The 13,837-nt window shown below is 43.8% G+C and overlaps 1 protein-coding gene across 1 annotated transcript in view; it reads left to right on the forward strand.

Moving 5' to 3' along the window:
• The window catches only part of gucy1a2 (guanylate cyclase 1, soluble, alpha 2), a 31,302-nt gene continuing 17,465 nt past the window's right edge, over positions 1 to 13,837 (forward strand). The window contains exons 1-4 of the mRNA XM_035622774.2: positions 1 to 330; positions 5,631 to 5,692; positions 6,528 to 6,652; positions 8,372 to 9,282. Coding sequence (XP_035478667.1) covers positions 4 to 330; positions 5,631 to 5,692; positions 6,528 to 6,652; positions 8,372 to 9,282 — 1,425 coding nt within the window. The 5' untranslated portion in view covers positions 1 to 3. The remainder of the gene's footprint in view (positions 331 to 5,630; positions 5,693 to 6,527; positions 6,653 to 8,371; positions 9,283 to 13,837) is intronic.

Consider the following 13,837-nt stretch of genomic DNA (forward strand, 5'->3'; position numbering starts at 1 on the left):
ACCATGTCCTCGTCGTCGCGCAAGATCTCCTCCGAGTCGTTCAGCAGCTCCGTGGGCTCGGACTGCGGGCTCGAGAGCCCCGGGGGGGACGCGGCGGACGGCGCCCTGGAGGCGGCGGAGGAGAGCCGCGGCTGCCCCTTCGCCTCCTTCCCCTCCGCCCACAGAGCGGTGCTGTGGAACGGCCGCAGCCTCGCCGACAGGTCGGCGTGCCCGGCGGGCGAGCAGCAGCAGCAGCCAGGTCCCGGGGGACCCCACAAGAGGGCCCCCAGGAGGAGACGGGTGAACCTGGACTCGCTGGGGGAGAGCCTGAGGCGGCTGACCTCGCCCACGGTAGGCCTCCAGGAAATTTATTATAGGCATATTCCTAACAAAGTTCTACAGAGCTATAATGTCCTCGTGTCCTGTCTCCTGCATCAGTTCAACCCACAATCAGGACTTTGGTGAAACTGTATGAAAATATCCCATATACCTATAAGTCAATAGAATGTCCCTTTTGCCCAAACAGTTGCAAAGAGCATTCGTCCAAAAAAAATGTGTTAAAAAAGGTTTTAGATCCATGCTTGTTTGTACGGACAGCACTGTGCACGGACTGATGTTCAACAGGACGAGCAAACAGCCGGAGGCTAAAGCCTTTTCCCAGAGGTCAGGAGGAACACAACATTCAATACCACGGGGGAAAGACGGCGTTCAGTAGGATTCTTCAAAATCCCAGACTACGTCCAAATCAGGATGTGATGTGTGCTGTGCTGTCTATGAAAAAAACACCAACAACCTCTGATCATCTGGCGGATTATATAATAAATATGTTGTTGTGAGGGAGACAGAGACAGACAGAGAGAGAGAGAGAGAGAGAGAGAGATGCCCATGCCACATCTGTGTATATGTAATGATGTAGGGAGGGAGTGAGACGAAGGAGCCTGTTTCCCTGTTTGTGTTTGGGTTTTATCCGCGTCTCAGTTGCATTACAAGCTGTAATGTAATAAAGCGGCTATTAGAGGCTGAGCACACTTGTGATAGATGGGGTGTGATTAGGTCATTCTGCTGTTGCATACTGTATAGTTGGGATTTGATTGCATCTCCTGTAATGTGGCCAGACAAGACAGACAGATGTGGACAAAACAGAGATGTCACATGAGAGAGGATCGCCCTAAAAAGAAGTCTGTTTGTGTAGAAGTCAATGAGTGAAATGACTCGATTTCCCAATTTGATTTATGACGTCGGTAAAAGAATTTCCGGAGGAGTTTATGGTCTCGATCTCTAGTTCCAGGTCTTTGTCCAGTACAGCGTGATTATGACCAATTATGGTCCCATTTAGATTGAAATAGATGATAAAGCACGTTGCGCTTTGGGGACATGGATGCTGTGTGATTGACAACGTGTATCAGGCAACGGGGTGCAGATCGCAGGTGAAGGTGGACACGCGGTGTCCTTGAGCCTGACCCCGCCTCCAAATATGAATACGTCACGTTTAAACACAGCGGTGCCAGCAACACTAGCGCTCACTTTACATGATTTTGAGCCATTTGATTCAGCGGTGATATTGACACATTTTTAACTTCCAATGTGTATTCTAGTTTTGATTTCGCCATCGTTGAGATATGTGGGATTAAGGAGAAGAATGTTGCTTGCTTCACAGTCAAGCAGGCAACGTTGATCTCATGTATGCCTCATGTATGCCCCAGGTGCACAGTATTTATGTGTGTTCCGCACACAAATAAAATGTGCACTGCCGTGTTTTCAGTAGACGACAGGAGGCAGTGGGAGCGAGGTTTCCCCCTTACTGCAGCGGCTCAGACCCCGTGGTCTCGTTCAGCGACTGTCTGTCTTTTTGCTGCCAGGGCACAACCTTTGCAAAAAATAATGCCATTCAACAGCACAGGCCAAAAAAATCTGAAGTTAGTGCATGTTGGAGAGGGCCGGTGAGAGACAAGTTCAGTTCTCAGCTGCGGCTCTTACTCCCCATGGTCTCTAATTGATCTGTGAAATGATAGGGTATATAGAGGAACACTGAAAGGGGCAGTGTGCGATCGAGTCCGGGCACATCGAGTCCGAGTGAGCCCGTGTGACAGAACAGCAGGAATATTTACAGCGAGTGAACGGGCATGTTGATGACTGTAAACAAAAACACCGCTTTCCCACAGCGGAACTATCGTCATGTCCTGCTGCCTCCTGCATTTCCACTCACTCACTCAACACAGTTGATCTTTTTTGTTCACTTTTACACACGCACACGCACACGCACACACACACACACACACACACACACACACACACAATGGTTGCGTGCAATGGCAGCGTCTGCTGGTGACTGCAATGGACCATGACAGAGAGAACAGAGCATGCTCTCTTTGTGGTTGTCTTCACCCTGACCACACTGACCCAGAAGCAACGTCACACGCACACTCACACACCGCTGTGGACGGGGCCCATTAGCTTGGTGCCCCTTGATACTGATCAAAAGGCCCCGAGTGTTGGCCACAAATATGACAAGTATGAGGCAAGTGTGGGAGCGTGCTAATACGTTAACTCTGATAAATTCACATGCTGAATCTGCGCTTTCATTTTCCTTATCTGAAAACAATTGTATCACTCCAACAGTTGGCTTTTAGCTGGATACACAGTGTGGTCATTGGGATTAGGATCGGGATCAGAAATGCTTTTAAATCCAAAATTGGGTTTAAATTACAGTTGCTCCAACCAAGAATAGAACAATGATATATACTCGAATTATAAAATTATAATGAATAGAAATATGAAAAATAAATGCATAGTTCAGTCCAGTGAGAAGCGCTTTAAATGGTCATTGTAGTTAGTCCATATGGTAAGAAGTTGGTCATCTTTTTAAATTCTATTAAGGATTCATTATTCCATGATTCCCTTTAAAAAAATCTTAAATATCCATTTGTTCATTGCTAACATTTCCCAGTCTGAGCTCACAGAGAGATTATCAACACTGGAGCTGGAAAAAAAATGGTGGCGTTTTAAAACTTTCGACCAGTACTACAGGAATAACAAACTCTAACTCAAACAACCATTCCAAAACCCCATAATGAAACAGCGGGATAGTTGCACTCAGGGCAAAATACTTACCCCTGCCATGTTCGATGCGCTGGCTACACGATGCTGCTCACGCCGCAGTGCTTTAATTGCTCGCCTCTATACTCAGACACACGCTCATGAATCCTGATACAAAGCAGCTTGGGACTTGGGTTTTTCCTTGGTACCTCGGCAGGACCTTGCCTGCTCTCTGACGGAGGAGGCCCGATGCGTCTCATGCAGAGGTTCATCTTGTGGGCACTCATCTGGTGTATTGAGTTTCTATTTTCTTTTGTAATGGTGACGGCTTTGCAACCGCACCTACTGCTCCGTGACCGTAGACCTCACCAGTACATGCTGATGGGAATTTGGAGGAGGAAGATGCAATAAGAGGAGTTGGCCCACTGCTCTCTCTCTCTCTCTCTCTCTCTCTCTCTCTCTCTCTCTCTCTGTGTGTGTGTGTGTGTGTGTGTGTGTGTGTGTGTGTGTGTGTGTGTGTGTGTGTGTGTGTGTGTGTGTGTGTGTGTGTGTGTGTGTGTGTGTGTGTGTGTGTGTGTGTGTGTGTGTGTGTGTGTGTGTGTGTGTGTGTGTGTGTGTGTGTGTGTGTGTGTGGAGAAACTGAGCAAGAGGAATGGAGTGAGACTCTAACGAGACATAGTGGTCCAGATAAAGACGAAGGGGAGGTAAAGACAGCAAGGATGAATGTAAAGGAGAAGAGGAGTGTGTGTGTGTGTGTGTGTCTCAAAACAAAGGAAGCATTTAGGAGTTCGTACCCCAGGTTTTTGCTCAACAATTTTTCATTAGTTCATGCCAACAAAAAAAGAAGGTAGATTGATGTTATGTTTCCCCTTGGCACCATGACACCGTCCAATGGAGTTGAAATATGGAGCAACAGAAGCCACCAATGGTTTAGTGACAGTGTGTGTGCTGGTTTCCACCATGATACCGTAATGTTTTTTATCATGCACTGACATTGGGACCTAAGGGGCAACATGGAATCTCTGTATTTAGAATTTCCAATAGAGATTTAGTGACTTGTGACCAACACTTATTTTGAAACGAAAGATCTTTTCACCACCACATGTTCACCAGTCTATATACACACTGCCATCACTGCCATGGTTACATGGCGATGTCTAACCACATACATTTAATTTAACAGGATTGTGTTGCTCTCCTTGTTGAGTGTTTTGACAACTTACTGTATCCCAACAACCAGACAATCTTGACTGGTTTACCGGCAACCAGTGAGATTAATGTGTGTGACGGGGGTATGAAGTTGTGTATACAGTAAACATGCAAGCGATTGTAAAAATGCAGACTAATGATGATGTATGGGAACAGTGTCTATGTGTGTGTGCCCGTGTGTGTGCCCGTGTGTTTGGTCATGCTTCATGCAATCTTGTGTGCACACTGTAATTTCGAATGCTCCGTGGTAAATGAGTAGCTGAATGAAGGACACGGGTTAGACAGGACTGTCATGGGAAAACACCATTTTTATTATTGCACATGTACAGTATAGACATTCACACAAATGTGTGAGTGGGGAATGGAGCGTTGACAAGAAGTTAAGAAAAATACATGTTTTCAATCGCAAATAATGTTTGGACCAATGGGTGTTCATTTTAGATATCACATCTACACAGTTGCTTTCATTAAAGCAAGCAATATTAGCTGCAATATTACGCCAGACTCTCACCTGATAGTGAAAGAACTGTATCAACCCTAAAACAGTTACATTTGTTCCCTGACTGCACGCATGCACGCATGCATGCACGCATGAACACGCACGCACTAGTGCACACGCACATTAATCCGGAATGGGCGGAGGCCTCAGAATGACCTCTCCAGCTGGCACACTATGTTCCAGTATTGTCACTACAGTCCGGCATTTGAGTCGCATCACAGATTATCACATTGGACCCGCCCTCTCAAGCTTAGGCTGACGCCAGCTGCACACTCAAGCACACACACACACACACACACTGAAAATACAGGAGTATATTAATTTTGGTCATTTTGATTGTAATTATTGCAAACCAATGGAAGAAGAGAATATAAGATACATACACACTTACTCTGTTAAATCTACTTAGTCTGAAGCAAAATTGAAAATCTTTTTTAGATAAAGCTAGATACAGTATATAATGTATGTTTGCCAATTTTCATGAGAACATGAACATTTCTCGCAACTAACATTTTACTTTTCAGATTAGGGAAAAGCCCATGTGTTGTTGGTCTGCTTAGATAAGCCTCAACAGCAATATATATGAATCCATAATAAAATATATTTTGTATGTCCACCGTGTTATTTAGTTTTGTAGAAAGTGTCCTAATCTATGGTTTTGACAAGATAAGATGGAAGAGTAATTTCTCTGACATGTATTTCAGTGATGTATTAGTTGGGATTTGAATTTAAATGCAAAACTGTGCAATACTCCTTTGAGGGTTTGAGGTGTAATAAATACTATCACACATAATAAATGCAGGCATAAATGCACACACACACACACACACACACACACACACACACACACACACACACACACACACACGTGCACATATTTGTCTAATGTACTAACTTCTTCTTACAGACACAGACAGTTCAGGAGGCTCTGCAGCGAACTCTACAATTTTACAGACAACAAGAGATCAGGTAAGACTGTCGCTTGCCGTCTGCCTCTCTCGTCCTCGCTTGTCATTCTCCGCACTCTGCTACTCACTCTGCCACTTCCCATCTGCCCGTCTTGACGTCCCATCACTCATTTTCTCCCTCTTGCCTCCATTTTTCTTCACTTCCCTGTCTGTCTGTCATATCTGTCACACACACACACACACACACACACACACCTGTCTATGAATCTTTCACTGTCTCTGTTACATTTCTCATTCTCCCTGCCTCCTCCATTTCATATTCAGACACACGCACACACACACACACACACACACACTCACACACACACTCACCACCCTCACCACATACAATGTTTGTGTTGAGACACAAGACATACAAACATTGTCTGTGAGCTGCATAGGTACTACATACAATTTTGCAAACAAAATCTGGATTTTTTTTTTGCAACAAGTTGATTGTGCAGTAAAGTCCTTTTTTCTGTGACCTTCAGCATTGTCATTTTCTGTGTCTCTTCTGGGGACGTGTGATGCAAGCAAGTGGGAGTATCTCAGCAACAATAGGTTATTCAGTTATTCAGAATCTCCCTGCGCAATCAATCTACTCTCTTATAAAGAAAATGGTGACAGCTCTCGTGAAGTATTATATATATATATATATATATATATATATATATTTTAGAGGCTGTTATCATAAAAAAGGGTAAAACCTCCAAGGTACATATTGAAGTAATAAGGTGGAGGGTCTTCATGTCATTAGCTTATTAACACCTTTTGTTATTAGCTGATCTCATGGCTAATTGTGGCCCCTCCTGTGTGTGTGTGTGGGTGTGTGTGTGGGTGTGTTTTGTCTTTGACAGGTGTCAGGAGGTTGGCAGTGAGGATCGACGACGAGAGAAGAGAGAGGAAAAGTGCCCATTTCTTGAAAATTCTGGTTCAGAGGAAGATATCCTACAAATCCTCCAGTACATGGCCACCATACTGGGTACGTATGTTAGGTAAAGCAATATATGTGTGTGTGTGTGTGCTATCGTGAGTCAGGGAGGGACCTTATACAGGCGTCTGTTTTAATGTGTATGTATTTAGTGTAGGCCGCTTTCCATCCCTTTGTTTGTGGCCATCTTCTTTTTACGCCATGCGTGTCTCTTTTCCCCCCGTGCGTGTTTCGGGTTTTGCCTTGTTTGTATTTGTGCTTGCATGAATGATGCTTTACACACACACACACACACACACACACACACACACACACACACACACACACACATGCCTAAAACCATTTCGCAAGGCTACACCTCGAAAAACACTTTGTAAAGACTTTAAATGAAAAAGGGAGAAACAGTATTATTTCTCAGGTACAGTAGTGCGCATGGAGACACAATTATACAACTATTTACACATGCAAAAAAACACACACACACACACACACACAAACACACATTGTATGACTCACTTTGGAGGGCTCTACTGTCTCCATGGTCTTACATGGAAAAAGCATATCACACACATACACAGATTGTCCCAGTGAGTCACTCGGTACAGCTCTGTCCTCCCTCTGCACCAACTCAGATTGCTTCCTGCCTCTTTAGTACATAATAAAACCTCACTCTCTAGTCTTCCTCCTCTGTCCTGTGTTGTGCAGAGTCACCATCACTGCATTAACTGTGCCGTATTTGTGAACTCCCCTTTCCTTTAGTCATCTCCGTATCCATCTCCATCAGTGTCCTTTTCATCCACAGATCAACCTTTCCTCTTCGCAAAATCTCCTTCTACCTTTTTTATTTTATTTTAAATCTTAGGGTCATATTTACAGTAAATAAATAAAGCATGCATCATAGACAGCCGTCCATGAGTAAGGCAGAACTGACTTTTGGTGCAGTGTATCCATTCATCCATGGCGCTTATCATGGTGGCAGCAGGCGAGCCAAGTAGCTCAGACATCCCTCTCCTCTAGCCACATCTTTTAGCCCCTTCCTGGGGAACCCTGATGGGATATACTGTATAATTCCTCTGGCATGTTCTGGATCTGCCCAGGGATCTCCTTCCAGTTGGACATGGTCTGAAATACATCCACAGGGAAGCATCCAGGACGCCTGAATGCCAAAAGAAGGCATCTGTGCCCGTTACACCTCAACCTCCTCCTTGCAGTTGAAAAGCCTGCAGTTCCTCCCCGATCTCCTGTCCAACGTCCTCCTTTGTGCTGAGCCCACAGTTTAAATCTAAATTAAGATCTTTCTGTCACTTCTCAAAGCTCATGACTGTTGAACGTGAAGAGTGTTAATAGATTCAAAACTAAAAATGAACACTTGGTTAACGAAACCAAACCCCACACCGAGCTCCCATCTTACGTCACTCACACGTGTGCATGCTGCTCTAATCCCTCTGCATCATGCAAAGTTATGATTTTTGTTATTATTATTTTGTTGTTTTCTGGCGTCAGGTTTTTATTTATAATAAATGTCAGTTTTAAGTGTTGCTGTAATCCTTTAATCCTATTTTTTACTTAGTTGTCATTCATTCAGGCATGTGAAATGATTATTTTAATCTTTATCAATATTCATTATTTGAGCAGGGCTTTGATGTTTGATTACTTTGATTTTCTGCCGTTGACATGTTGAATTTAAATCATGGCCAGAACCATGGAGCAGAGTTAGTGTCAGGTTTCTGCGTTGCTGACGTTGATGTTCAACACCCCCGTCTCTCCCAGGAGTGCCTTTCTCTGAGCTGCGAGAACATTTCGGAGAGGAGTTCTTTGGCCTCTGCTTTGAGGAAAATGAGCGAGTGCTACGGGCTGTAGGTGGCAACCTCCAGGACTTCTTCAATGGCTTCGATGCCATTTTGGAGCACATTCGAACCTCCACGGGGCGCCGGGCCTCATCTGAGAGCCCTTCCTTCCAGTGCAAGGATCCCCACGAGGAGGAGAAAGGGAGAAGAAAATTGGACAAGGTCGGGGAGCAAGGAGAAAGAGATGGAAGAGGAAAGGTGCTGCTTCTTCATTGTTTCAACCCTGCTCCTGTTGTTGGATTGGTCATGCCAGGGTTCATCAGAGCTGTCGCACGGCGGATTTTTCACTCACAAGTTGAGGTGGAAGAGGTGCCACCTCTCACTCCTCTATTGCCCAATGAAGATACACAACACACAGACGGCGACTCCGCAACCCCGACTCCAACTGCGTCCCCCACTGCCTCGCCCACCTCGTCCCCGTCCCCTCCCTCTCCTTTTCCGACCTCTGTTCCCACAGTTTGCCTGTCCTTCCAAATCCAGGAGACGTGCCCTCCTGCCCTCTCCTCCCTCCCCAATGCTGCTTCGGCGAGCTCCAAACGGCCCCCTCTCTCGCTCTCCACCAACCCCAGTGATCTGCGCATTGGCCTGGCCACGTTTTGCCGTGCCTTTCCATTCCACCTGGTCCTGGGGCCTCGCATGGAGCTGCTGCAGCTCGGAGAAGGACTGCGGAGACAGACTCGCATTGAGCCTCATCGGAGCCTCTCGTTCAGGGACTGTTTTGAGATTGTCTCACCCAAGATGGAGCCTTCGTTCCGGGGCATCCTGCTGAGGCTTGCGTCCCCGTTTACCATCCGCACCAGGCCCGAAACTACACAGGCTGGTACGAAGGAGAAGGTAAATATAACACACAGAACACATGACATTGACCAGATCCTACTTTTTTTTTTTTTACCACATATTAAAGAGAATTATTCCAGAAATAATAAGGGATGGCTTATGCAGGAAAAAAATAGGCTTGTGTGATGCTTTGTCTGATCATTTTGGAAATCAAAACTCGTTGGTGAGAATGATGGGTTGTTGGTTTTGAACAAACCCCCTCATCTGACGGAGTATACCGGCCCTCGGTATATTTCAAATTTACATGATAAGATCGCTGATGTGCAATCTTTTTCATCAACAAATCCCCTGAAGAAACCAAAAGTCTGTAATGAATTTAGACACGGCACCATGGAGCTGCACTTTTAAGCAGAAGTCATTAAAACACATAAAAGACTAATATTGTTGCAGCGGGTGACACATTGATAATTATTCACTATTAATGATTGATCGTATATTAATTATGTTTTTAGGCAAAGAGTTTTAGATCAGCGGAGAGAATCGAGAGGAGTGTTCTGTTGAGAGGAGTAAACATCACCAGGTTTTTCATTTTTTTGGGAATAAAGAAACACTGTATTTCACCCAAATGCTGTGGTGTGGCGCTCTTTTGTGTTGTTCTCTTTGTTAGTGGACAACAGTGAATTCGTGGCAAGATAGTTCATGCGAGTATCAAACTTTGGCTTCACAGATGTAGTAAATTAAGTTGTTTCCAGAGTGCAGGGAGGATGGTTGTATCGTGACTTTGTTTGGTTCAGCGAAATGATATCAGTTATTTGCTTTTAGGGAGGGGTTGCAATGTAAAAAAAAAAAAAAAAGTTTGTCTAAAAGATATTCCACCACAAGTTGCATCACAACTGCAGGTCAGTGATGTTCTTGCAGGAGTGAGAAATTGAACTGGTTCCAATTTGCCACAAACGATTAATCAATCGGAGTTGTATGCTATATCCAGTTATTTATTGATCGGACGGTCTCTGCAGGCTGTCGGTGACAGCAACCGAACATCCGGATGCTAAACAGAACTGACAGAGAGGAAATTGATCAGTCCAGCTGCAGTGCTGGGAACAGCATGGTGGGACGTCACCATGCTGTTCTCGGACATCGTGGGCTTCACGGCCGTGTGCGCCCAGTGCACGCCCATGCAGGTCATCTCCATGCTGAACGAGCTTTACACACGCTTCGACTACCAGTGTGGCATTCTGGACGTTTATAAGGTCAGTGGACGGCAAGACGCACCCGTCCGCGCCATGTGATGCATCACAGTAACACTGTGGCCGGGACACAATGGGATATCAGCTAGGGAGGGAGTGTGATTCAACAGGAGGGTCAGAGGCCGAGCATTGCTTGAAGAATATAATGGTTAGTGTGAACAGTTGTGCAGAATGAGGTCACATCATCAAAGTGTAACTGTTTTCCAGAAAGTTACTGTTTCCCAGAATGGTAGAGCCTGTGTTTCTTGGGGTCTTTAAAGTGTTATCACTTGGGTTGGATCAATCTAGCCTTTAGGGCGTGTCACTGTCTGTGTGTGTGTGTGTGTGTGTGTGTGTGTGTGTGTGTGTGTGTGAGTGTGTGAGTGTGTGAGTGTGTGAGTGTGTGAGTGTGTGAGTGTGTGAGTGTGTGAGTGTGTGAGTGAGTGAGTGTCTGTGTGTCTGTGTGTCTGTGTGAGGGAGAGTGTGTGTGTGTCTGTGTGTCGTGTGTCTGTGTGTCGTGTGTCTGTGTGTCGTGTGTCTGTGTGTCTGTGTGTCTGTGTGTCGTGTGTCTGTGTGTCGTGTGTCTGTGTGTCTGTGTGTCTGTGTGTCGTGTGTCTGTGTGAGGGAGCTGCCGCGTGCATCTTGAGCTGGAGTCGCACACACAAAAAGTAGGGCCCTGTCTGAACTAAAGAAGTGCCGTCTTCACTAAAACTGACGTTCAACAAAGTGAACTCTAATGTTGTTGTTTAGAGAAAGTGCCACTGATGCAGAGGAAGTTCGCAGCTAGTAGTTTTAACACAGTTTTCCTCGATGAAGGCCTTTGAATTATTGTGTTTCCTCTTTTCCTATGCTGTTTGCCATCTTAGTGGTGTCTTGTTTAGCTGAGGTTCAGGGGTTCTTCGAGAAGGACCAGTGCACAGTTCTAGGTCTGATGTAAATGGACGATTTGGGCGATTCTTCTATTTTTGCTGAAGCAGGCAAAGCTGAACTATGAGGAAAAAGGTTCTTTGAATATACATTTCATGTAAAGGGTGTGGTGGAAAATCATCCTTTCAGTAAGTTACTCTGCTTGTCTTATCCTCTTTAAACAGCTGTTCCAATCACAGTGGACCACGACAACAACTATTTACCAAATACATATTAATATTATATTAATATTCTTTTTACACAGAGTGGCAAAACTTGAATAAACTGCAGCCAAAGGCAAATTGTACGGTTAGAATCCTGTCATGTCATTTCTTTGCTTCCTCGTCTTTGCCTGCTACGAAAATAGAACACAGACGAATCAAATCCTCACACCAAGTTTGAACTGGTTAAAAATCTATATATAAATCACGTATGAATATTTTATTGATGTGCTCTACAAGAGTTCATCTTTTATTTAGGACTGTAACTAACAAGTATTACCGCCTAATTGATTGATCGGTCAATAATGGTTTTGTCTATCAGCGAATTCCGGAAAAAGGGATGTTATAATTTCCCACAGCGTTAAAATATATTTTTTCATTCAATAGACCAAAATCAAGGACATTCAACACACTATCATACCTGGCAAAGAAAAGCATCACAATTTCACTTTCGGGAAGATGGAACCTGCAAATATTTTGTTATGTTTGCTTTTATACATAACTGAAATTATTCGTTTGATTTCAAGCATAGTTGCCCTTTCAATTAGCATCAAATAAATAATTGATCAATGATAATAATCGTTACAGCTCAGCTATTATTATAATTGATGAACATTTTTACCATAAAAAATAAATTGCCTGTGGTTATTTGTGAATATAATTAGTGGTGCAGTAGTGAGCCCTTCCAGGGCATTTCTATGTGGAAGTTCTTCCTGTGCCTGTGTGGGTTGTCAGGATTTATTGGACAGTCCATATTGCCTGTACAGTAGGTGTGAATATGAATAGGTGTCTGTTCCCATGTGTTAGCCCAGTGAAAAGCAGGCGACTTGTTAGGATTAGCTCCAGCCCCTGCGACCCTCAAAGGATAAGCAGTATTGTTGATGGACAGAGTAATATTTAGTATGTCATCGCTTGTGATCTTGGAGCTATGAGAAAATGTATGTTTGTGTGAACACCACAAACGTCAGTCATTCATATCGCTTCCTCTCGTGACAGATGTTTGGGCTGTAGTGTAAAAGTCTTGAGGCCTTTATGTGGATCAGTCTCTCATTCTCTCTCTGTCTCTGGTGCATATATACCAGTTTTTCGTTTTTTTTTCTCCGCACAAAGATTTCCTGTTTCTACTCTCATAAATTTGTGTTTTTTTAATTTCTCCTTCTTATGTGAAATGACTGTAAATCAATTAAAATCTCCTGAAAAGTAAATGGAAAAGTAGCAGTCACTCAAAAAAGAAATGATTTCCACATTTTTCTTGTTTCCACGTTTCTATTAGACTTGACTCTGTTTGTTCGTTTCACCTTGCCTTACATTGTTGCACAAATTGGATCACGCAAAAATATGTATGTGGGTTATGACATTTTTAATTAATTTCAATTATTCTTAATTTGTTCTGAAGGATTTTGAGTATCAGATGAAATGCAGTAATAGTTTTAGTGTAATCCTTCATATTTCAAGAAGATGATGTAGAATGAAGCTGAGGTATGGATTTATGGGGGCTGATAGGGGAGTAAAAGGTTTTAATCAGTATGTTTATTATTAGAAAATGGTTTTGTTTTCTAACATGTCCTTATCAATCCCGTATGACAAAGACATTAATCTAACCATTAACTTTATATTATTACATTCATATTATAACTACATTATAAAAACTCAGAAAACACAAATATTAAGGCCAATATTGATAGGTCTGTAAAAGGCTCATATCGAGTGTTTTTTTTCACGTTTTGGTTAACTTTATCCAGTATCATGAGACATTATAATGATATTTTTATTATACTGATGACATTGTGTGTCACTGTTGCCTCACAAAAACAAACAGTATTTATTCATGGCTCTTGATTAAGAAAAACCACAGTGCTCATTTGAATTTTAGCCTAGATGGCAAATAAGTGGGACGCCAATGTCGTTAAATCACTGACTGAAGGTTCAGTCACAGGGATGTTTTTCAGCTCGGGGTTAGCTGAGCTATCTGTTCTGTACAGCGGTCTCACAATCGTCTGTCCATCTCATCCGTTCCATTTACTGCCCACTGAATCAGTGTGGCTGCCTTTGCTGTTCACCTTCCGTGTGTGTCACCATCAGACCTGGCGCGGCTCAAGTTCAGGTCAGAAACTGCCTGCGAGCACCGAGCACCGCCTGCGAGACACTTGGAAGATTTGCGTTTGCATCATGTGTTTGTGGAGCCGGGGGGGGGGCGGACATTATTTTGTCTTTATTTTTTCGCCGTATGAACCTTCTGTCACCTGGGCAAAGAAGCAG

Source organism: Scophthalmus maximus, chromosome 11 (assembly GCF_022379125.1).
Source record: "Scophthalmus maximus strain ysfricsl-2021 chromosome 11, ASM2237912v1, whole genome shotgun sequence".
In the NCBI taxonomy this organism is placed as follows: domain Eukaryota; kingdom Metazoa; phylum Chordata; class Actinopteri; order Pleuronectiformes; family Scophthalmidae; genus Scophthalmus; species Scophthalmus maximus.